Genomic DNA, 24456 nt, shown 5'->3' on the forward strand with positions numbered 1-24456 from the left:
ATTTTGGTGTAGTGGCTTGTCCAGTGTACTGTGCAGCATGATAGTAAGCAGAGCAAATAGTACACTGTACTGAATCCAATCCATTCTTTCAAAGTCGTAGTGAAAACATTCGCCTGGACTGGATAGTATGAAGACAGATTAGTCTCAAATATAATTCACGCAAAAAACACGATTCATACATGCGTAGACAATTTCACATGCATGAAACCTAATTCACGTACACACAAAAAAAATTCACGTGCGTGAAAAAAATATATATATTCACAAAAAGCAATTCACATGCGCAAAATAAAATTATTTATCCATAAAATACATTTCACTAATGCAAAACACAATTCGTAGATATACAACTGTGCACAAAAACCTTTGAATGTTTAAAATGTACCAGTGTCTGAATGTACAAATCGTCATTTACTACGAATCCACTCGGATTTGTGTGTGTGTGTTTTTGAGACTTTCCTGGCAGAGCTCTCTTCCCACGTGGGTCTGTCGTACTCTTTAGCCAATCAGATGCGGAGCTTACCATTCAACCAATCATATCATAAGCCACTGAGAGTTCATTCAAGGAGCACGATTCTGCGCACCTTTTGCACAATATGGATTAATTAGAACGGAAATTAAGCCTTTACATCAGTAATCCCATAGACTGTAAAAGAAATGGACACAGCGACCCAATTGGAACTCAACTGAGATAAGTGAAGCCCATTTTTAGCGATTTTTAAGAACTTCCGTTTCTGACGCGCAGACTCAAACTAAGCTTGATGACGTCAGCAACCTGTCTGACAGATGTAAATCTTCTAGTAGCTGTGCGTGCAAACTGCCATCGTTAATCTTGCAGAGACGGCGAGCTTGAGCGGGGAGTTCTTTGGCGTGAGTGAGCAGGAGTAAATATTCTGATTAATTATTTTGTATAGTATTTTAAAATGTAACGCCAGGGCTTCTATGGGCTTCTCTCTTGACGTCTCCCCGATTGCCTGCGGGCTTCTGAATGCACTCTCGGTGGCTTATGATATGATTGGTTGAATGGTAAGCTCGCATCTGATTGGCTAAAGAGTACGACAGACCCACGTGGGAAGAGAGCTCTGCCAGGAAAGTCTCAAAAACACACACACACAAATCCGAGTGGATTCGTAGTAAATGACGATTTGTACATTCAGACACTCGTACATTTTAAACATTCAAAGGTTTTTGTGCACAGTTGTATATCTACGAATTGTGTTTTGCATTTGTGAAATGTATTTTATGAATAAATAATTTTATTTTGCGCATGTGAATTGCTTTTTGTGAATATAGCCTATATTTTTTTTTCACGCACGTGAATTTTTTTTGTGTGTACGTGAATTAGGTTTCATGCATGTGAAATTGTCTACGCATGTGTGAATCGTGTTTTTTGCGTGAATTATATTTGAGACTAATCTGTCTCCATAGGATTGTGGATTGTGGATTGAGGCAGTGATTGGAGGATATGTTGGGAATGAGAACTGGAGGAGGCTGGGAAACAAACAGGGAGTGTTGTGTGGATTAGAGGCCGCAGTGTTCATAGTATACGAATCGATACCACAAAAATGATCGAATAAACGGCGCGTTTGGCGGATTGCAATGCACAACTATCGTGCAGGGAAACGGGAGACGATATTTCCCGCAGATCTTTACTAAAGACAAACCACATCAATCAAATCCAGCATGCGGCATTTTATGCGCGGATCTTGCATCTGAAATGAACACAAACGCGTCCTGAGACACTGACATATCTGTGCTATCTCTCATGGTGAATCTGACAGGATTTGTGAAGACGATTGACATTAAAGGCGTTAAGTTCTTCATTCATGCTTATGTCGCACGGATACTGAAGATCATCTGTTTGTCTGTCATTTTGGGTTTATTTTAGTGACAACAACGGACTCGTCCAGTCACAAGTGATTCAACATCACAGGTGAGACGGCATGCAATAACAGTCCTACAATTTGCAACCAAATCACCTCTAAACCATAAATGGTGGTTTCTTCATGCCACTATAATGGCTCTTGTGGACTCAGCCTTATAAACTCTTTTTAAGCACTTCTCACCCTCTCGTTAGTTTATTTTATTCGCTTGCTAACATTGTTCAACAAAGGACTTGTTTGCGTATTTTCCCCAGAACCGTTATGAGTTTAATAGTTACATCTCAAATCACTCATTATGTGAGGAAAATACATTTTAAACATTTTTGTAATAAAATGGCCGACTCCTTTGCTACGGCTAATTTCTTAATTGTACTTGCGACATTTTAATTTGTTTATTGTTTTTACCAGGAAACAACATTTGTGTGGGTTCAACCCATCGCAACATAATTCTTCCATTTTTTCAAGGAAAGTGCTACTAATTTACCACAGTTTTAATGCTTTAATTGTATTCGTGACATTTTTGCTATAGTGGCTACTGTAATTTGTAGTTTCAGACTTTGTAGGTATCATGGTAACGTTAGGCAAGTGATCAAAATCAGTCACCTGAAATAATTTTCATTTCCTTAAAATATTAATGCAATAATATTTACATTGATTTATCATTGTTTAATTACCCACAGTGTTGTCACTGTAAGTGTAAGTTATTTTTGGAGTGAAGGGCTCTTACATAAAAAAAAGTAAATACATAAAAAAAATATATTTTTAATTTTTTTTTTAAGCTGTTCCTTCTAATTATTATAGGCTATACAATTTTTTCTAGATTGAATTTGGAAATGGAAATCTACTCATACTTGTGTGTTTGATCGATAGCAAGATCTATATTGTTTAACTTTTACGTTAAAATGTTAGGCAAAGATTTTCAACTTAATGCAAAGCAGACTTTATATATTTTTAATTCTTTATAGCACTGTTTTTAAAATGAAGGTTAATAATGAATTTCAAGCAAGGGTGAAAATTAACACAGTTTTCTGTTAAAGCCTGACATACAGAAGACAGAAGACAAGAATACTACAAGTAGTGTTGTCATGAATGTAGTAAACTGTACTGTAGGCAGGAATATCTGGTGTTTATTATTGGTATAATGAAAGAAAGTAGCAGCATTTATCTGTATTTTTAGTTAATAAGCTGGGTTTATGAAGAGTCTGAACAGATTTAGTCTCAGCAACATGATCATACAGTATGATGAATGTTGTCTTTAGTGCTGACACAGCAGCTTCTGAATCTAAGGCAAAACCAACCTCATGATGAATGTTTTAGCCTATTCTTTAGCACTGCAATAAGGAATCTGAACACGCGTAGTAGTTCATTAATGTTGAGTGTGTGTAGTGGTTAGAGAGCTTGGCTGCTGACTGAAAGGTTTTAGGTTTGAATTAAAGGGATACTCCACCCCAAAATGAAAATTTTATCATTAATCACTTACCCCCATGTCGTTCCAAACCCGTAAAAGCTCTGTTCATCTTCGGAACAATTTAAGATATTTTGGATGAAAACCTGGAGGCTTGAGACTGTCCCATAGACTGCCAAGTAAATAACAGTATCATGGTCCATAAAAGGTATGAAAGTCGTCGTCAGAATACTCCATCTTCCATCAGACGTGCAATCTGGGTTATATGAAGCGACGGGAACACTTTTTGTAAGCGAAGAAAACAAAAATAACGACTTTATTCAATAATTTCTTTGTCAGCGTTCTCCTCTGTGTCTCTCCATATCAATGTTTGCTGCGTATGCTCTTCTGTGTCATCCACGCAACAAGTTTTTTTTTTTTTACATGTATTTAGCTTTGATTTAAAATAAATGAAATTGTTAAATTAAATTTAAATTGTGTTCCGAAGATGAACAGAGCTTTTACGGGTTTGGAACGACATGTTGATGAATTGCAAAATTTTTATTTTGGGGCGTAGTATCCCTTTAAGGTACACTCTTAGATGCACAAGTACAGAAACTGTCACTGTGGCGGTACCTTTTTAAAAGGTACATGTTTGTACCTAAAGGGTCCATTTTGGTAACTTAAAGGAACATATTAGTACTTAAAGTGTTCATATTAGAACCTAATAGGTACAAAAGTGTACCTTATAAAAAGGTATCACCCCAGTGACAGCTTTTGTAGCTTTATTTCTGAGAGTGTAGTGTGAGTTGCTTTTTATTACAGAATATCATTTTATATCACAGTAACTGTGTCAAAATATAGTTAATCTTCCAGTTTGTTTAATTATTTTCTCTTTAATTTGGAACCTGGGCCCTGTTCCAAACAACATGTACCCTTGTACAGTATACTGTCTTAAAATGGGTTGAGCAAATGGCTTCACATTATGACACTTTTAAATTCAAAGCAAAATGCTGTTTGAAACTGTTTGGGCTGGCAATGTTTGAATTCATTTTGGGGACATTTGCACAAAGTTTTACGAATTCTGGTAAATGTGTAATTTGTTGTTGTGAACATATTTGTGCTATCGCTAACACTTTTTAAAATTTTATTTTACAGAGCAGAGCCATGCACCCCTGTCCGAAGAGCTGATGCCCACATAGAGGTCTCTGATCAGACACCCTCTGGCTGCAGAGGATGCTGGGAATGTGTCGCGGGCGCAGGAAGTTTGTGGCTGCCTCTCTCGCCCTGATCTTTATCCCAGCCCTCACCTGGCTCTATCTGTCATCCGCAAATTTCACAGGTATGACATTGCACATCTCAGAGACGCATTTTCTTAGGTCTCAAACTTAAGTTATTTTATACAAATATAACATAAATTAAACATTTTGGTAAATTTTTGGTAAATAGTTACATTACATTAGATGGATAGAAAATAATAATGTAATTCATGAAACATGAACAATGGTAATGGGAGTGTTCTAGACAATTCTACATAAACATAAGAAGAAGTTCTATTCAGAAACAATATATTCTTGAACACAATAGATGTACATGTGCTCCTTCTTGCACATAATGTTTGTAAGAAATGTTTACTTAATTATTACTTAAAACAAGGTCAGATCTTACTATTTGTTTTGTGGGTGTTTTTTTTTATTTTATTTAAGTGTTTTATTGCTTATTAAGTTTTTTAGCAGGCATGTATACAGCAGTACAATCGTAATAAGGGTTACAAGGGTTCTAGGCACACTTTACAAGTGAGATACAAGATAAAACAATAAATCACTATCTATTCATTCTGATCCTTAACTGTTATATGCATTCAGAACTCATCCCTGAGTGATATCTCCTCCTTTCTAACACTATTTACTCTGCTGAGCATAGATTTATATGAGGCAATTTCCACCATTGCATTGCCCCATTCTTTCAGTTCTGGGACACTGTCTTTCAGTGTCTTAGAATAATCCTACTGACTGTTGTATTACCATAATAACACAATGTACACATTTTGATATCAGTGATGCCAATTAGTCAAATATATGACAAATCCAATTTCTGCTTTAAATAAGTCTCTAAAAAGACAATAGTGTCATTATGCAGCCCCAGTCAGTTCAGTGTTGATTCAGTTCAGTTCAATAACTTTGTAAAGTTCATCAAGTATAAAACAAGTTAAATTCAGTAGTAAGCAGCTCTACTGAAGAGAGTAGCTTTGTTATTCGGCTCGAATCATTCAGTTATTCAAAGTTGCAAATTGATGATATTATTGAAACCAGACTAAGTTTGTTGACCCGTTCTCCTCTGTCTTCATCTGTAATCTTGTAGCACTGTCACATAATATTTCATTTGTTAATAACTTTCTTGTTCATTTGTCATTACCAGCATTGAAAAAAAAATGTTTTAAAAAAGACTTTCTTTATTTGACATTTTGAGAATTAGGCCTATTATCTGAAAATTAGAATTCCAAAAATCAGCCTTTTAGAATACATATTTTGTATTATGTGTGTGGGAGTTTGTGTGAAATAAAGGCTTATTTTGCCGTGATGTATCAGCAAGATGATTTAAGCATTAATGCTTCTTGTCATCTCAAGTTTTTTTCACTACATGACATGTTGTGTATATATATGATCTGTTTTAAAAATATGCATACTCTAAAATTAGTTTTTAACTAAATTTGTTATAACATACCAAAATTTTGATGGCTATCCAAGTAATCTGTTACTGTAAACATGTTCCAACAGGGTAATTCAGGTAGACTTCATAGACAAATTACTTTTATACACTATACTGTACATTAACAGGCACTAATGTTTATAAATAATGGATGAAATCATCTTAAGTTGCAATTTTGTCTTTGTATTGTATTTGCGACTTGTAAATTCTGAAATAGGCCTGGGCGATAAAACGGTATTGATATTTATCGACAGTACTCCTTCGATAACGACAGAAAAAATGTTCCATATAGCGCACGATATAGGCATGACGTGCTATGAGTGATGCAGACAATACACACAAACACAAACATGAGTGCTGTGCCTGCCTGTGATGAGGCGATTGTGAATAATAAAATTAATATTAGTCGAATTTAAAATAAAAAAATAACATTTGAATGCAAAAATGGTACAGTCGCATGTTAGCTGTGCATCAGGGAGCATCATCAGTGGCGCGCGAGACATGGTGATGATGATCTAAGTGACGTTGCATTTTAATGTACTGTTAGTCTAGCCCATTCAAAATATTAGAGAAATATAGACTGCTACACTCGCATGTCACACAAGAGATGTATAGAAAGCCATGCAAAGTTAAAACAGTTTAAATGTTTAGAAAACATGTTGTGAATTTGTGGAGGATTATTCCTTTTCACTGCCTCTCAAATGTTTTCAAATTCAATCTGTGTGATTGGCGATTCAGCTCTTTTTTTTTTTATTAATGCAATGCATAAATACATGATGTAGTTTTGTTCATAATTGTTTGTACACGTTACGAAATTATATTTGATTTATGTATGCTAATTTAGACGTATTTCAATTTTTTTTTATGGACAGTTATTTCATTGCATTGACAATTTAATACGCTGCATTGTCTTACTCATTGCGCTCTCCTGTGGCTTTGGGAGACAAGCCAAAAGTTTCCATATTTAATCTGCATATAATGCATAAGAAAGGAGATACTTGTTTACACTTTATTTTGTGTTTGACTGTTAAAACAACAAAAAAAAACCATTGTCTCAATAAATTGGGTAAATTAAAAATTAACGTTGCAAGCTACCAACAATCAGCTTATTGAAATCCTCTATGTATCTGCGTTTTACATTCGTTATGTGAATCATATTAAAGTATGGTTGCACGGTACACTGATACTTCAAAAGTATCGCGATTCTCTTAAATTAAAAACGTCACGATTCCTAAATTTATTAGTATCGATACTTCAAAGAATGACCGCGTTTCAGATTTGTAAGAGACGTATTTCATGTTGGTGTGTGCAACGCACGCTTCCAGTGCCTATGGACGTCTGTGTTTTTTCTCCTCACGCACGCAGCAAAAAGGCTGCAGCTGTCATGTGACAAAAACTACAGCGAGATGGCTGCATGTGCGAGCACAAGTGATACTGTGGCAGCCGGTCCATGACTGGTAGAAAAAGATGACGCGAGGAGTGAAATATGGAAGTACTTTCAAAGTTCAGAATCAAGATAAAGTTATTACTCTTGTTTCTTATGATAACTGAGATAATGCTGCTAAATTTAATCTTTTTTTTTTTTTTTTTTACCTTGAATGTCATTGCTCTAATTTATTTTTTATATTTTGATATTTCATATTTTCCTCAAATGTTTAATATATCTGCTGTTCATATTGTCACGGGAGGAGCAAACGACAGACACAGTGGGTGTGGCGTCAGGCCTCGGAGAGGCTTTTATTAACAAATAATAAATCAAGAGGGAATAAAAGAGTCCAAAGGGGGAGAGTGTCCAAAACAAACAGGGGATCTGGTGTCCTCGCCATGCTGCGGGGTTCGTGTGGGTCAGGCAGTGTTCTGGAAGGAAGGGTCCAGGTAAGGGGCGGAGTCCGGCGGCCACACGCGCTCCCCTCTTCGGTCCGGGGCGCGAGGAGCTGCGGCTTCTTCCAACTGCGGCATCCTTCTCGCTGGCTGTGGCATCCTTCTCGCTGGCTGCGGCGCTTGATGGGGATCGACAGCCTGATCCTGGCCGGATGGCCGTATAAACGGGTGTGGTTCTCGTCCGGACCGCGGGTCCGGCAGCTCATGTCTCTGGTGGCGCGGGAGTCCCTCAATGCACCCTTCCTGGACCCACGAGGACACCAGTGTGCATGCACAGGGAAGAGACCAGTCTCTCATGGAGAGGCACGTTGGGCTTTTAAACAGTGGCAGTGATGAGGCTCCATTTCCTTCAGGTGTGCCCCATCACACGCCGCCAGCCCTGGATCATCCAGCGCCCTTCCTCTCTCACACACCCAGTCCTGTCGGGAGCCTGGTGAAGGGCGGCGATTTAGGACGGGGTGCCAATAATAATTAGGGGGGAGGCAGCTGACTCGTCACAATATGTTCATTTATTAGTGTGTTATATGATTAGAATGTTGTCCCGAGTTTTTTTCCCTTTTCAGAAAAAGTATCGAAAAAGTATCGAAATCGCAAATTTTGACTTGGTATCGGTATCGAAACAATAATTTTGGTATCGTGACAACACTATATTAAAGCATTAAAAACCAAAGAGTATTTAAAAATGTTGGAAGGAAACTGACAAACTTTACACGTTTACATGACCATGTCCTGTTGGCTTATGCCTAATTGGTTGGATGGTTGCATCTTATAAACATGATAATTTTTTATCCTTACACCAACCATATGTTTGATTTTATCTGAAAAACATACAAAAGCAAGCTATAAAATTGGTTGTTGTGTTTAATTTTGTGAAGAAATGTGAGTAATGATTTTTTTTAGTGCATCTATTAAATGTTGACATGTAACAATCTCAGATTTTGGCCAATGCAATGTGCTGCTAAATGTAGTGATATAAACATAAAAATCTTCATTCCGCTAGTCTTGTACTTTTCTAGTTGGTAAAGTACTCTAGGGCCATTGAAGCCTTTTTACACAGTGTGCTGAATGGAGTCATTCTTGCCTGTCTAAAATTGATGATTTACTCTAGTGGGTTTTAATGACTTTTGGCTGAAAGTTAAATGTCTTTGCTGTCACTTTATTAACTGTGAATTAATTGTTATGCCTCTGATTCATGCTCACTGATGTTGAACAGCTCAAATAATGTACTGAAGTTTGTTTCTCTAGGGCAGGGGTTTTCAACCAATCTCACTTTCAATGGGCATGGCAAGTAGTGTGAACAATGTGGTTGACAGTCTAGATAATTTATATGTAAAATAATCAAATCGCCCTCTTCCAAGACATTTCTAAGATACATTTGACATATTTAACATCAAAACAAATAAAACTAGTTACCTGAGATTGTCGATTCAGCGGATCCATCTCGGCTTGTCTTGATTGAACTTCAGTGAACTTATTCCATGTGTTCCATGTGCGGTTAAATATCAACCAATAAGATTCCATGTACGATGTCGCGTTTTTATTGGTCAGTCGTTGAAGCCTATTTCTGATTGGTTATTGCCATTTTGACAGCGTTTATGCCAAGAGCAAAGAGAAAGAAATCGAAGAGAAGAGAGAGTACTTGGCCATGCGCGAACGCACGGGACACAGTCTAAGCACATACACGCTTACTTTAAGCAAAGAGGAGAGATTCGCGATTGCACTGAACACGTTTTAAGTGCAGGCATACTCTCTGAGCGAGCCCAAAGAAAATTCTTACAAGAGCAACGTGTATCTGAGAGCGCGCGTGAGCAGAGAGATTCGCACTCCGCACATTATATTCCGTGCTCGAGGAGAGAGATTCGCGCTCGCGCATTATATTAATGTACTTTCGCGCTACAATAATGCGCTCTCGACATTTGACAGGGAAATAACGCCATAGTAAGGGGCATAACATTTCCATCACATGCTTGAGGTATTCGGCCAATCACAGCGCACTGAATAGCTGGCCAATCAGAGCACATCTTGCTTTTCAGAACAAGATGGGGAAGTCGTGGCCTAATGGTTAGAGAGTTTGAATATTTGATATTTTGGATGAAAACCGGCAGGCTTGAGACTTTCCCATAGACTGCCAAATAAATAACAGTGTCAAGGTCAAGGAAAGTATGAAAAGCATCATCAGAATAGTCCATCTGCCATCAGTGATTCAACCGTAATGTTATGAAGCGACGAGAATACTTTTTGTACACGAAGAAAACAAAAATAACGACTTTAATCAACAATTCCTTTCCTCTGTGTCTCTCCAAATCAGCGTAGCTCCATTTTGACAAATCTTTTCTTCGTTTTCTTCGTGTACAAAAAGTATTCTAGTCGCTTCATAACATTACGGTTGAATCACTGATGGCAGATGGACTATTCTGATGATGCTTTTCATACTTTCCTTGACCATCCAAAATATCTTAAATTGTGTTCTGAAGAGGAAAAAAGCTTTTACGGGTTTGGAATGACATGGGGAGTAAGTGAATAATGACAAAATTTTCATTTTGGGATGGAGTATCCTTTTAATTTTGTTCAAAATTGACTAAAAGAAATTAGCATTTGATTAACAAATTGTATTTTTAAGAGTTCCTTAATTTTTTGGTACATTTTAATAAAAATATTTGAGAATGGAGTGGTTTCAAGAACTACAATTATTGGTAATTCTCTTTAAATATTCTTCATATTTAAAGGGTCATGAAACCCCCTGTTTCAGAACTGGTTAGTTCTCACCACAGTTTTAAAAAATGCTAAAAATGTGGACATGGTACGCTGCGATTGGAGGGAGAAGAGGGGAGACGGACAACACAGACAGCTTCGGGTTCAGACAGTTTAATTTCGCTCCTATTGAGTTAAAAACACAAATAAATGCACAGCCATTTGCACTCTGCATTGAAAACATATATATGAACGTGCTGTTGCACCTCTGAAAACTTTCAAGGCTTTTTCTGCTGCGTTTATATAAGCCTTTTGACGGGTTGTGTCACGGAGCTGTAAAAACGTTTCACTCAATAAGTGAATGAATCATGTTTGTGCCGAACTCTTATTACAAACCAAAAACAAACACTCTCCTCTGATCCATGAATGTTTCTCCCAGTTAATGTACACAATCTCACAGTCTGAAGCATCTGTCATAACAAATCAACACATGCTGTTGTGTATAATTAAAAGAAGCGTCTTCTCAGAGGATAAGAACATGCAGTCTCATGAATAATTTAATGGACAACGATGTCATCGATGTACTATCGTCCTTTGCCACCTCACAAACTGTGACGTCAACACAATTTAGATTTTAAACCCAGAAGATGGAAATAGCGCAAAAAAGCTTAAAATGAACCAGTTTTCTCCAACAATTAAAATTAACAGATGCTAACATGGTCTTCTATGATGTTCAACACAAACACCTCTGCTTAAATCTCTGACAAAGTAGTCTGGGGTTTCATGACCCTTTAACTTTAACAACTTAAGAATTTGAGTGAGTTCAATAGGCAAAATTAACAAATGCCCGCAGAGAGAGAGAATCTGTTTTTCTCCATCATGTGTTGCTTTGGACTGTATTAGTTGTGTAAATATTGAAGTTAAGTGTTTATGTATTATCACACAAGATTAATATAGTGAGAGATCTGTTAGTGTTGACTGATTTTATATTTTCACACTTATAGAGGATTCTGTTATGTTGCAGTTTTGATGGTGACCATTGTGGTGTGAGTTGAATTATTGTGTTTTGCACCATACTAATTGTTTACTATGAATTATGGTTGTAAAATCTCATATGATTTGATGCTCCAAAACCTAATGATATTTGTTAATCAACACTGATCTGACTGGATCTAAATAGTGATATTGTTGTGTTGTTAGCTGCTTAACAACAGGATTCAGATTTTACTCATATTTGAAGTTTGCATAATTGATAGAGCTGTAGTCAAGTCCAGCTTTGTCGAGTCCAAGTCAAGTCCAAGTCCAAAAATTTCGAGTCCAAGTCAAGACCGAGTCCAAAAGTTTCGAGTCCAAGTCAAGACCGAGTCCAAATGAGAGAAAAAAAAGGATCCTCTTTAAGACCACATACTTAACTAATGTATGTGATGCAAGAGACATCATATTTCCTATTCTAAGAAAATAATTTTACATTATTATTTGTAATATTCAAAAAACATGTGCAAAGTAACAACTCTGTAGGACAGGGGTCTCCAAACTAGATCCTGGAGGGCCAGTGCCATGCAGAGTTTAGCTCCGACTGGCCTTAACACTATCTGGATGTTTCTAGTGTGTCTAGTAAGAGCTTGATTAGCTGGTTCAAGTGTGTTTAATTAGGGTTGGAGCTAAACTCTAAAGGACACCGGCCCTCTAGGACCGAGTTTGGAGCTGTAAGGTCAAACAATTTTTATGCACTTTATTTACATTTTATTTACTTTATAATGCTGCTGTTACTGACATTATGTCTGTGGTCAAAAATTAAAATGACTGATGCCTTGGCGCAGCACACACACGCAAAGCTTGGGATATGAAAAATGTGCGCAGTTAAGGCTAGAAGGGATACGTTTGGGTCTACTAGGCATGCGCACGTAAATACAGCGAAATTTTTGTCATACTGTACTAGGGCTTGTCCGAAACAATCGACTACTTGAGCATGTATTAACCATAATGCATACAAAGAGTTTGCACGTGCGTGAATTTTAGGATTACAATATTGCGTGGAGATGTTACTTTCTATGACCTTATCTATGTTGCATGTAAAAATAAAATATGTAATGTAATAATTAGGGGTGTGCCTAAAGCCTAATACCTTATTCGGAATGGCATAGATAATGGCTTCAAAAACGAATAACGGACAAGGAATAATTCTGCCTGAGTAATCGGCTGAAGCTGGCACAGTCCGGTGTTTGCTAGATAACAGCTGAGCCTTGTGATCAGCGCAATATTATACACAGACCTCCGTGCATCTCTCAGAAATCAGAGCTTGGCAGGAGTAATATCACCTATAATAATACATCATACACGTTATATTATTTGTATATATTTAAAAGGCAGTGATTTAAACCTTAGGCTACGATATGAAACGAATGAATGAAACAAGCACAGCGCGCTCACCAATCAAACAGCCACGTGCGCTTCTCAGTCTCTCAAAAACCAAACCAGTTTTCTCTCAAAAGTAGGCTAATAATCAGCGTAGATATGGATACATTTTCTACTTGTCCTACATGTTTGCATCGTTATCTTTTGCTGGTTTGCGCGGCACATGCACATTTGTTTAGTGAAGTTCACTAAACATTAAGACTCGCTTAAAGAGTTCTGCGTAATGAAAATGTGCGCATTGAATGTATTCAGTCGTGTTCAAATGATCACTAAATATTTGTCATGACACCTCTCTGCTTGCATGATAAATATTATTTTAGAAATTAATAATTTATTTTAGTTTAACACGACATACTTGTTCAGTGATAACTATGAAAAAAAAGATAAAAAGTCTGAACGACGTTGTATCCGAATGCAGATACGAAAAATGTTGTGATTGTTACAGATACAAATACTGGCTGTTACATGAAAATTTAAATATGAAATGTCATAATTATAAAGTTTTGCAAATTGCATAAGGCTATAAATTAAGCGTTTATTGATAAAAAAACAAACGATTTAATGTGTTTTCACTTACAACAGAATGAACCACGAGTAGTCGAGTAACGCAAGTTTTTTTTTTTTTTTATTAAAAAATCGACTAGTAGAAATCAGTAGTCTTGCAACCCCTATACTGTACAACATTAATAAGTATTTCATTATTGGTAAATTTAAGGCTGTCTAGGTGTAGACATAAATAAAACACAATCTAACAGGTAGAAAATTAAATAAGAAACATCTAAACTTTTCAGAACGCAGCAAGTGCGCTGCTGGTCATGCACATCCTTTCCCGTAACAAAATTGAAAGCTAAGCCAAGATGGAGAAACAGCTGATCATAGCTGTACAAGGATAGCCATTTTTAAAATGAATTTATTAGCAGAGCTACTGCAAGGGATTTTTAGTGCTGGAAATCCATTTATTCTTTGCTGAAACTTCTGCGTCTTCATGGAGAGCAGGTCATGGTTTCTTAGCAACAGCAGACGCCACTGGAGAGCAAGCATAGAGCGCAGGCTACAGAGTGCTTTGGAAAAAAGGAGAAAACAGCGCACCTAGCGTTTTCCACACGTTTTCAGTCGCGACATGCAAATGTGGTTTTGTTTTGAAGGAGAATTCTTTTTTTTTTTTTTTTTTTTGCTGGACTCGGTCAAGACCAACGAGAACCATTTGGCAAGTCCAATGACCAAGTCCGAGACAAGTCCGAGTGCAAACACCAACGAGTCCGAGACAAGTCCGAGACGATAGAAAAATGTCTCGAGTCCGGACTCGAGTCCAAGTCCGGACTCGAGTAATACAGCCCTAATAATTGATTCTGTTACTTTCCTGTTTAATGCTGTGAAGATGCTTTGAAACAATCTCAACTGTATAAAGCACTATAAAAATAAAGAAAACTTGACTTGTGAAATAATATACCATGATATTTTAAAATAAAGTCCAAAAGTTTGTGAGTTACTTGAATTTGAAATCATTTTATTTCAGTTGTTCAAAAAATTTGGTTTATTTACTTTCTTTCCCTTGTGTTCTTCAATATGTGGGAAAGACCAATTGACAACTGAGATTTCATATTTATGAATACAGAATTGCTATAAATAGAGCTGATAGTAAATCACCAGTTTGCCCAACATTAACGTTAAATCATCCAGTTAATGTTTTTTTTTTTTTTTTTTTTTTTGTTTTATTTGTTGTTTATATTTTTTTGTTATATTTTTTTGGAATAGAATTTAAGTGAAGTTATGTATGTAGTATAATTATTATTTAATAGAAAAGTTTATTTATACAGGTGCTGGTCATATAAAAGTGAAACTTGTATATTATATTCATTCATTACACACAGATGATATATTTCAAATGTTTATTTCTTTTTAATTTTGATGATTATAACTGACAACTAAGGAAAATCTCCCAAATTCAGTATCTCAGAAAATTAGAATATTGTGAAAAGGTTTCAATATGGAAGATTGAAGACACCTGGTGCCACACTCTAATCAGCTAATTAACTCAAAATACCTGCAAAGGCCTTAAAATGGTGTCTCAGTCTAGTTCTGTAGGCTACACAATCATGGGGAAGACTGCTGACTTGACAGTTGTCCAAAAGACGACCATTGACACTTTGCACAAGGAGGGCAAGTCACAAAAGGTCATTGCAAAAGAGGATGCCTGTCCACAGAGCTCTGTGTCCAAGCACATTAATAGAGAGGCGAAGGGAAGGAAAAGACATGGTAGAAAAAAGTGTACAAGCAATAGGGATAACCGCACCCTGGAGAGGATTGTGAAACAAAACCCATTCAAAAATGTGGGGGAGATTCACAAAGAGTGGACTGCAGCTGGAGTCAGTGCTTCAAGAACCACTACGCACAGACGTATGCAAGACATGGGTTTCAGCTGTTGCATTCCTTGTTGCTTGAGGTCCAGTGTAAAGTTTCCACAGTCAGTGATGGTTTGGGGTGCCATGTCATCTGCTGGTGTTGGTCCACTGTTTTCTGAGGTGAGGTCCAAGGTCAACGCAGCCGTATACCAGGAAGTTTTAGAGCACTTTATGGTTCCTGCTGCTGACCAACTTTATGTAGATGCAGATTTCATTTTCCAACAGGACTTGGCACCTGCACACAGTGCCAAAGCTACCAATACCTGGTTTAAGGACCATGGTATCCCTGTTCTTAATTGGCCAGCAAACTCGCCTGACCTTAACCCCATAGAAAATCTGTGAGGTATTGTGAAGAGGAAGATGCGATATGTCAGACCCAAGAATGCAGAAGAGCTGAAGGCCACTATCAGAGCAAACTGGGCTCTCATAACACCTGAGCAGTGCCACAGACTGATCGACTCCATGCCACGCCACATTGCTGCAGTAATTCAGGCAAAAGGAGCCCCAACTAAGTATTGAGTGCTGTACATGCTCATACTTTACATGTTCATACTTTTCAGTTGCCCAGGATTTCTAAAAATCCTTTCTTTGTATTGGTCTTAAGTAATATTCTAATTTTCTGAGATACTGAATTTGGGATTTTCCTTAGTTGTCAGTTATAATCATCAAAATTAAAAGAAATAAACATTTGAAATATATCAGTCTGTGTGTAATTAATGCATATAATATACAAGTTTCACTTTTTGAATGGAATTAGTGAAATCAACTTTTTGATGATATTCTAATCATATGACCAGCACCTGTATGTATATATATATATAAAAACTGAAAGTAAATGGATTCTTCGACTTGATACTGTAAAGTTAGATAGTTTGAATAAAGATATTAATTTGTCTAGTTTTCTGTAATGTGAATGTAGTTGATTTTTAAAAATTAATTTATTTATAAATGCATTCATTCATTCATTCTCTTCCTCTTTCTCTGAGTATTTGTAAACTGCCAATTGAGTAGCTGGTCTATAAATGATTGAATATAAAGATAAAATGTTTAAAACTAATGTGAACACTGTGGAAGGTCCTGCGTGACTGAAACTTCTGTTGTGGATTTTAAATGCGCTGAGCAGTTTTATGCTTTTATGCTTGTAACGGGTAAAAGAATATTGCAAGTATCTGAGCGTGTAATCCTATTTATATACACAGTGAATGAATTTTTAGTATGAATTTGTCAGATTTAGTAAAGTAGTTACAGTTTTGGTGGACAGATGTGTAGTGAACCTCAACTGTCTCTGTGTTTTCCACTTAGTCAAACCCCTGCCTCTGTCGCCGCTGGATCCTCAGTCATCTGTGCTTATCGGAGCGGCCGCTGAGCATCAGGATTTGGCGCTACGGCTACGAGATGTGGAGGAACATAACCATGCACTGCGGAAAGAGATTAGCCTGCCGCCCAGGGTTCCAACCCATAGCAGCCATCATAGCAACAGTCGCCAAGGCAACCAGTTACACACCCATTCAACAGAAGAGGGTACAGGTGATAGCGAGGCTAAAAAAGGAGCAGCCTCGGGCAACAGCTCGGACTGTGTATCTCAGCCTGTGGTGAACAAATGTGAGGTTAGTAAGCTAAATCAAGATTTTTATGCTGAACAGATTCACAAATTATTAAGACCCTAAAGCTGGGTTCACACTGCGATTTTGGCCACGATTTAGTTGTCTGATACAAATTTTGAAAATCCTAAAAGATTCCTATAATCCTAGGCTAAAATCTGTAGTCTTTGATCGCTGGTTTGACATGTTCACTGACAGCCAATTAATGACAGTTGCGATCAAATTTTAATTTTGGCAGTGTCAGAAGATTTGGCACACAGTCCTGCAGTGTGACATTTCTTACGACGAACATCAAACTGTTTTCATTTTTCAAGACAAGCCATGATCAGAATTAATGCTAGGGATTTCTTTTATCTGCATAAACTCCACCTCTCCCGTTCTCCGCTCAAAGAAATCATGCGATATGTTACCTTTACTATATAAACACTGATTCCTGAGTGACACATCCTCAGATTATTCAAATCATATGTTTTGTTGTGAAGAGATCTGCTGAGACTTAACTAAGTGATCAGACAACACCCTAGATAGGGCTGCACAATTAATCGCATGCATTTGTCATGCGTGTCTCATCAGTAAAGCCGGTTCCGTGATTAGCGGTGATCAGACTGTCACCTGTTTTTCAAACGGGAGCGGCAGTGTTAATACAATAGAGCCGTAGTTCACCGGACAAGCTACGCAATATCGGAGTTCATAATCGAATGCGATTAATCTCAATTATGAACAGAATATTGCGTAGCTTGTCAGTGAACTACGGCTCTGTGTATTAACTGCCGCTCCCGTTTGAAAACGAACTAGGAGATATAAACTTTCATTTGCGAGAAAAAAAAGTCAGAATTGTTATGTTAAATTTTATAGGTTTAAATAGTATTTAATGCTTAACTGTAGGGATAATACAATGTCCCCTATAAACTGCATATATTAATATTTGACCTATTTTTTAAATCAAAATTATGCTTTAAATGAAGAGTAAGGTTTCATCCATAGTCTGTCTGTTTAAATGTCTGTGTTTAGGTTCAAATGGCATCTTTGATGATAGTATTCTATAAAAAATATTTGTATTCAAATTCTGACATCCAAAGGCACAACAATACAATTTTTTCTCTTATTGCATGGGTTTTACCTGTTTCCCTCCACCTGTTACCTGTGTTTTTCTGCCACCTCAATGCGCGCGCAGCTGCAAGTGACGTAACTGTGTTGTCTGCTCCAAATTGGTCTATGCTGCTTCAAACTGTTCTAAATACTACTTGTCTTTCTCATCACAGACCATTCATATTGCCATTGTGTGTGCTGGGTACAATGCGAGCAGAGATGTTGTCACACTGGTCAAGTCAGTTCTGTTTCACAGGTAAATTTAGAGTCTGTGTCTATTCACATATCCACAGGATATTCACTTCTCCCTACATTGAGCAGTATTTTTTGTTTGTTTTATTGGAATAAACTTAAAACATAATACAAAAAAAACCCATAAATACTAATTCATACACATTTCAAAAATTATTATCGAGGATAATATACACAAAAAGCCATAAGCCTATTTCCATTGTGGTAATCGGTATTTAAAATATTGACAAACAAATCATATATGGAGTGCAATCAACATCAAGTTCAGAAACTCACAGAACAACCCCTATACATCAATGATTTAAAAAAATCAATTTTTTAAAGGGATAGTTCACCCAAAAATTCTGTAATTAATGACTCACCATCATGTCGTTCCAAACCTGTAAGACCTTTGTTCAAACAAATTAAGATATTTTTGATGAAATCCGAGAGCTTTCTGACCCTTGTTAAAATAGTCCATGTGACATCAGTGCTTCAACCGTAATTTTATGAAGCTATGAGAATACTTTTTGTGCGCATAGAAAACAAAAACAATGGCTTTATTCAATGATTTCTTCTCTCCTGGTACTGTCCTCAGCCATTATCGAGAGTACCAAGACGCATCCCGGCAGATAAGAAGTCTTATTGACCAGACTGGAATTACCATTCTTTCATTCTACAATACAATGTAAAAGTAGTAAAGCTAGAATCAGGTCTCATCATCAGCTTGACTGATGTTGCTCCCTGCTTATATACACTCTCCTGTAAGGTAGTGTATAAAATGGCTTTTCACTGTTTTATCACACAGTCAAATAACTTTATTATACTGTTATGGCTTCCTTGTGCCAGTATTACACTCATCTTAGTTTGCAAGGATAAAAGCAATGACACTGATATTTCAAACTAATGACTTTCTTGGCATAGAAGGTGAATTTCAGAATATCCTGGCTTTTTGTATATAATAAAAAGTAATGAAAAATGAGTAAATGATATCAGAATTTTAATTTTTGTGTGAACTAGTCAATATTAAATGACAGGAAATGTTTGTTCTCCCTGTGTGTCAGACGTAACCCACTACACTTCCATTTCATCACGGACTCCATCGCTCGAAAGATCCTGGCCGATCTCTTCCACACATGGATGGTGCCGGCCGTTCACGTTAACTTTTATGATGCTGATGAGCTGAAGGTTTGTGTGGCTGCTACTTTGCTCAGTAGAGTTAACTTTTTCAGCAGAATTGATGATGAAAGTATTTTTTCTCTATTCATTTTCTATGTAGGGTTTTCAAAAGATTCTTAAAGATTCTGAGTCCTTAACCAAAACAACCAGCTCTGAAATGAATCACATCACTGAGTTAAAGCAATGTTTATGAATAATTACCTCAATATCCCTTGAATCATTGCATATTATATAGTCATAACAATCTCTGTTTACACTAGTTGCAGAGTTGGTCGTTTCAGACTTACTCATTTGTTTTTATTGAAAGGTAATGTACCAAAAAACATGTCATTTTTGTCAGATTCTGCTGTCTATAAAGCTTACGTTTGTTGGAATGTACTACTTCTTTAAATGCCAGTAGGCAACATTGTTTAGCTGTAGGAATAACCCTTTGTTTTTGTTTTTTAATCAAATACTGAAGTGATAAATTTGTTGTTTTTCATTACTACTGTATGTTACTACTTTTTTTAAAAAAAATACATAGGTCTTCCCATAAAAATAGCCATAGATGCTGGTATAAAAATAAAAAATAAACAAATATAACAAGCATAAAACTATGAAACTATTGACTTCTAGACATATGAAGTTGAAATTGAAATTTGTGTACAAATATAAAATGCTTTGAAAGTTTAAAGAGGCTGATTTCACTAAATTATCCACTGTGCTTCATGGGAATCCAGAGATTTATTTTTCCATTTCTATTTTCCAGGGTAATTTCTTTAATTGGTAGATCACTCTGCAGGATTATGGTGGTTCTTTGCTGAGGATTCAGCAATTATTATTATTATTTTGTCCTAAGTTTATATTTTTTTCCATTCAAATAACTGCTAGACTTCCCTTACTTTCAATATGTCCAATATCACAAATCATAAATTCAAAACTGTTAATAATTGCTAATCGTACAAGGAAATAATAGGCTCAGATTAATTTAAAAAAGATCAGTGATAGCAATTGATAGCAATTGCTTTTCTAACAGAAATCAAATCTTTATAACTTTTCTGGTGTTCTGTATTGTGCTTATTTATATATCAATAATTAGAATGAAAATGTCAGACATGTAAAAATACTGTAACACTTAATTGTATGTACCACACACAGGAGAAACTATAAACCTGTACATGGCTTGTCCATGTTTAACATGCTCTGCTGCTTTCATTGCATATTTTCCTGAGAGAGATTAGCTCTGGCATGAGAACCATTTTGGTTAGTCTGGGCGGGAACATGCAATACATTTCAAAGATAATTTCAGACTAATTACATTTAGAAAATAATTACATTTTTACTTCCAGAACCTTTAGGGCTGTGATGTTACATACATTGGTGTTCCTTTATGATTACTTGTTTCCTGCTTTTTTTTTTTATTGCTGTCTTGAAGTTTTTGATTTCATTAGATTTTTTTTTATATTTGCTCTTTTTGTGTTTGTCAGTCTGAGGTGTCTTGGATCCCTAACAAGCATTATTCTGGCATCTATGGCCTGATGAAGCTGGTGCTGACCAAGACGCTGCCCTCTGATCTACAGAAGGTCATCGTCCTGGATACTGACATCACCTTTGCCACGGACATCGCTGAGCTGTGGGTCGTCTTCCACAAGTTCAAGGGTATTTTTGAATTAACATTCAATTGAAATGATTAAGTGTATTTGTCATTTGTAATTCACTAATGTTTTGAATTAAATAATGCAAGAACCTTCAGAAGATTCCCATTAAAAACTGTGTGCAAGTGTTTGCAGCTCAGATCAATAATGTCACAGATTAATCCATTAGACACTGACTGCAGCAACCACAGTCAAAGACGTCAATGATTTCAGTAATGAACCAGCCTTTGTGACTAACTACATTTGATCTCATGCCTGAAGCTTTATCAACAGAGCAATGGCCCGTGATTTGCATATACACATATCACCAACCAGATATGGGTGGGCGACTTGTACCAGCCTTTGACATGAAATCCTGTTGCTTAGAAACAACAACACAATCTTGTTGAATACATTTGATTATTGTGTCTTGAAGGACATGCTAGGAAAGCTAGAGATGTCCTTGTCTTATTGACCATTTGTGCTGCTCTTCATGTCATGTGGTGCGGCTCCCCCAAACTACTTTTTTCGGATGTATACACTCGCATGTATTCAAGGTAGAGCTGCACGATTAATCATTCAAAGATCACAATCTCGATTCAAACACCCATGCGATCCCATTTTTTAACAATTCGACCTTGTCTATTAAACCTTTGGAAAAATCATACCGGAACATTCAAATCTGCGTTTGTGCTGCCACTGACACAGAGAGCAGACAGTTACCATGTTTGGGTAAGAAACAGCTTCACAAACATTCTTTTCAACTACACAGTATTATTTCTGTCTTACAGTCATTCATGTTATCACAGAAATACTGGGATGAAAGTTTATAGTTCAGATATAAACAATGATGTGTTAGCAATCAAATAGAGCAAGTCATCTTTTGAAAGTAAATAACTTTTTTGTCGATTGCATCAGTTAAAAAAAAAAGTATTTATGTCATTGAATCATTCATTCAAACAATTTTTTCATAAATTTAATATAAAAAATTTGTGTATTAAATATATTTTAAATACATAGCCTATATATTAAAATGTTTAATAATTCATTCAAATTAATAAAACACTTTTAAGTAGACTGCAGCAATATTTACATTATACACTATTTTGTTAAATACAGAACTGTGGGAGAATCATGAATTCTATTTGAGACAAAAAGAAATTGTGATTCTCATTTTATCCAGAAACATGCAGCTCTAATTCAATGTGTAAGAAAACTAACTTTTTTACTTGATACTTGGGCACCAGTATCAAGAAAATGTTGTTGAAAATATCATTGAAGTTTTCCAAAACCATATGAATCCAACATGAATACAAAAGAGTGCATTAATTTTAAATAAAAAGATTTCCTTTCCAAAATGCATGTGAAAGCTTTAAATGAACTACACAGATTTTTTCCCATAGTTCACCATAGCTTAGATGCTACCAGTCATTAAATACAGATGCATTAATATCACTGTGGGGGTGTTTGTGCATTTAAGGTCAGCAGGTTCTTGGTTTGGTGGAGAATCAGAGTGATTGGTACCTGGGGAACCTGTGGAAGAACCATCGGCCATGGCCAGCGCTGGGCAGAGGCTTTAACACCGGTACGCCAGCCAGGTTTCTAATTATCTAACTTTCCTGAAGGGGAAGACCAGTTTTAGAACATATACTAAAATTCCTAAAGAGTTTAATCATGTGTTTGTGATTTTGAACTGGACACTATATGTTATACGTGTGAATTAGTGTAATGGCCAACAAATGATGTTGTGTGTGTGTGTGTTGAGGTGTGATTCTGCTGTTGTTGGATCGTTTGAGGAAGCTAAAGTGGGAGCAGATGTGGCGGTTGACGGCAGAGAGAGAGCTCATGAGCATGCTGTCTACATCACTCGCTGATCAGGTAAACACATGAGCTCTGTTTTAATCTGCCCTGCTGTGTACTTAGATATTAACAATTTAAAGGGTTAGTTCAACCAAAAATGACAATTCTGTCGTTAATTACTCACCCTCATGACGTTTATAACCCATAAGACCTTTGTTCATCTTCGGAACACAAATTAAGATATTTTTGGTGAAATCTGAGAGCTCTCTGACCCTCCATAGACAGAAAGGATACTACCATGATCAAGGCTCAGAAACGTAGCAAGGACATCATTAAAATAGTTCATGTGACATCAGGGGTTCAGCTGTAATTTTACGAAGCTACAAGAATACTTTTTGTGTGCAAAGAAAACAATAATAACATAATTTATTCAACAATTCCCCCAGAGTTAACGTCTTCTGCCATTTTGGAGAGTACCCCAGAACATAATCAACGCAATGAGCGTTGTTTCAGTGCGTTCAGTAGACAATGCGCACATGCTGAATGCAAACAATGCTGATTACATTGATTATGTTCTGGGGTACTCTCCAAGAAGACGGTAACTGGGGGAGAATTGTTGAATAAATTATGTTATTGTTGTTTTCTTTGAGCACAGAAAGTATTCTAGTAGCTTCACAAAATTACAGTTGAACCCCTGATGTCACATGGACTATTTTATCGATGTTCTTGCTACGTTTCTGTGCCTTAATCATGTAAGGATCCGTGCTGTCTATGGAGAGTCAGAGAGCTCTCCGATTTCATCAAAAATATCTTAATTTGTGTTCTAAAGATGAACAAAGGTCTTACAGGTTTGGAACGACATAAGGGTGAGTAATTAATGACATAATTTTCATTTTTGGGTGAACTAACCCTTTAATGAGCAACTCACTAGGGACATTGGTATATTGCATGCATCATACATAGTTTCTCTGCTCTGTGTTGATTTCAGTTGATTTTTATGTTAAGTTGCTGAGCTAAACCCACATTACTTAAACATATGGAACACAAACATTGGATGAAATATGTTTTAATGAAAATAATTTTATGTAGGAACCTCATATCACGTTGAAAGTTGTTTGTCTGCATTTGATTGTCAGCAAAGATTTGTGGGTAAATAATCAGGACCATTTTATCAAGTAGATTTAGAACATTAAGAGAATTTTAGCTAAAAGATCTAATAAACTAGCAGCTATAGAATCTGTTTTATGAGTCATTTAGAATAACTTTGTGCCTGCAGGACATCTTCAACGCTGTGATCAAGCAGAACCCGTTCCTAGTGCACCAGCTGCCCTGCTTTTGGAATGTTCAGCTGTCGGATCACACCCGCTCCGAAAAGTGCTACAAAGATGTGTCCGACCTCAAGGTGACATCATTGCGGAGCTCACACAAACAACAATTTGACAAACAACAATTTTATGATTAGCTGCCAGGACAAACACCTCAGTATACTTGTATGCTTAATGTAGAAATGTTTCTTCTACAAAACGAAGCACAAGCAGTTCAGTTTGAGACAGAGGTCAAGCACAGTCTACATTTGTG

The 24456-nt window shown here is 36.6% G+C and overlaps 1 protein-coding gene across 2 annotated transcripts in view; it reads left to right on the forward strand.

Moving 5' to 3' along the window:
* The first annotated feature begins 1437 nt into the window (after window positions 1-1437).
* The window catches only part of LOC109070477 (LARGE xylosyl- and glucuronyltransferase 1), a 34695-nt gene continuing 11676 nt past the window's right edge, over window positions 1438-24456 (forward strand). For both annotated transcript variants that reach the window (XR_006154558.1, XM_042722381.1), the window contains exons 1-9: window positions 1438-1933; window positions 4426-4609; window positions 16668-16972; window positions 18229-18311; window positions 19351-19474; window positions 20932-21103; window positions 22559-22663; window positions 22844-22956; window positions 24155-24280. Coding sequence is in view for 1 of the 2 variants with exons in the window: in XM_042722381.1 (XP_042578315.1) it covers window positions 4504-4609; window positions 16668-16972; window positions 18229-18311; window positions 19351-19474; window positions 20932-21103; window positions 22559-22663; window positions 22844-22956; window positions 24155-24280 (1134 nt within the window). In the remaining variant the exon portion in view is untranslated. The remainder of the gene's footprint in view (window positions 1934-4425; window positions 4610-16667; window positions 16973-18228; window positions 18312-19350; window positions 19475-20931; window positions 21104-22558; window positions 22664-22843; window positions 22957-24154; window positions 24281-24456) is intronic.

The sequence above is a fragment of the Cyprinus carpio genome, chromosome B4 (assembly GCF_018340385.1).
Source record: "Cyprinus carpio isolate SPL01 chromosome B4, ASM1834038v1, whole genome shotgun sequence".
In the NCBI taxonomy this organism is placed as follows: Eukaryota; Metazoa; Chordata; class Actinopteri; order Cypriniformes; family Cyprinidae; genus Cyprinus; species Cyprinus carpio.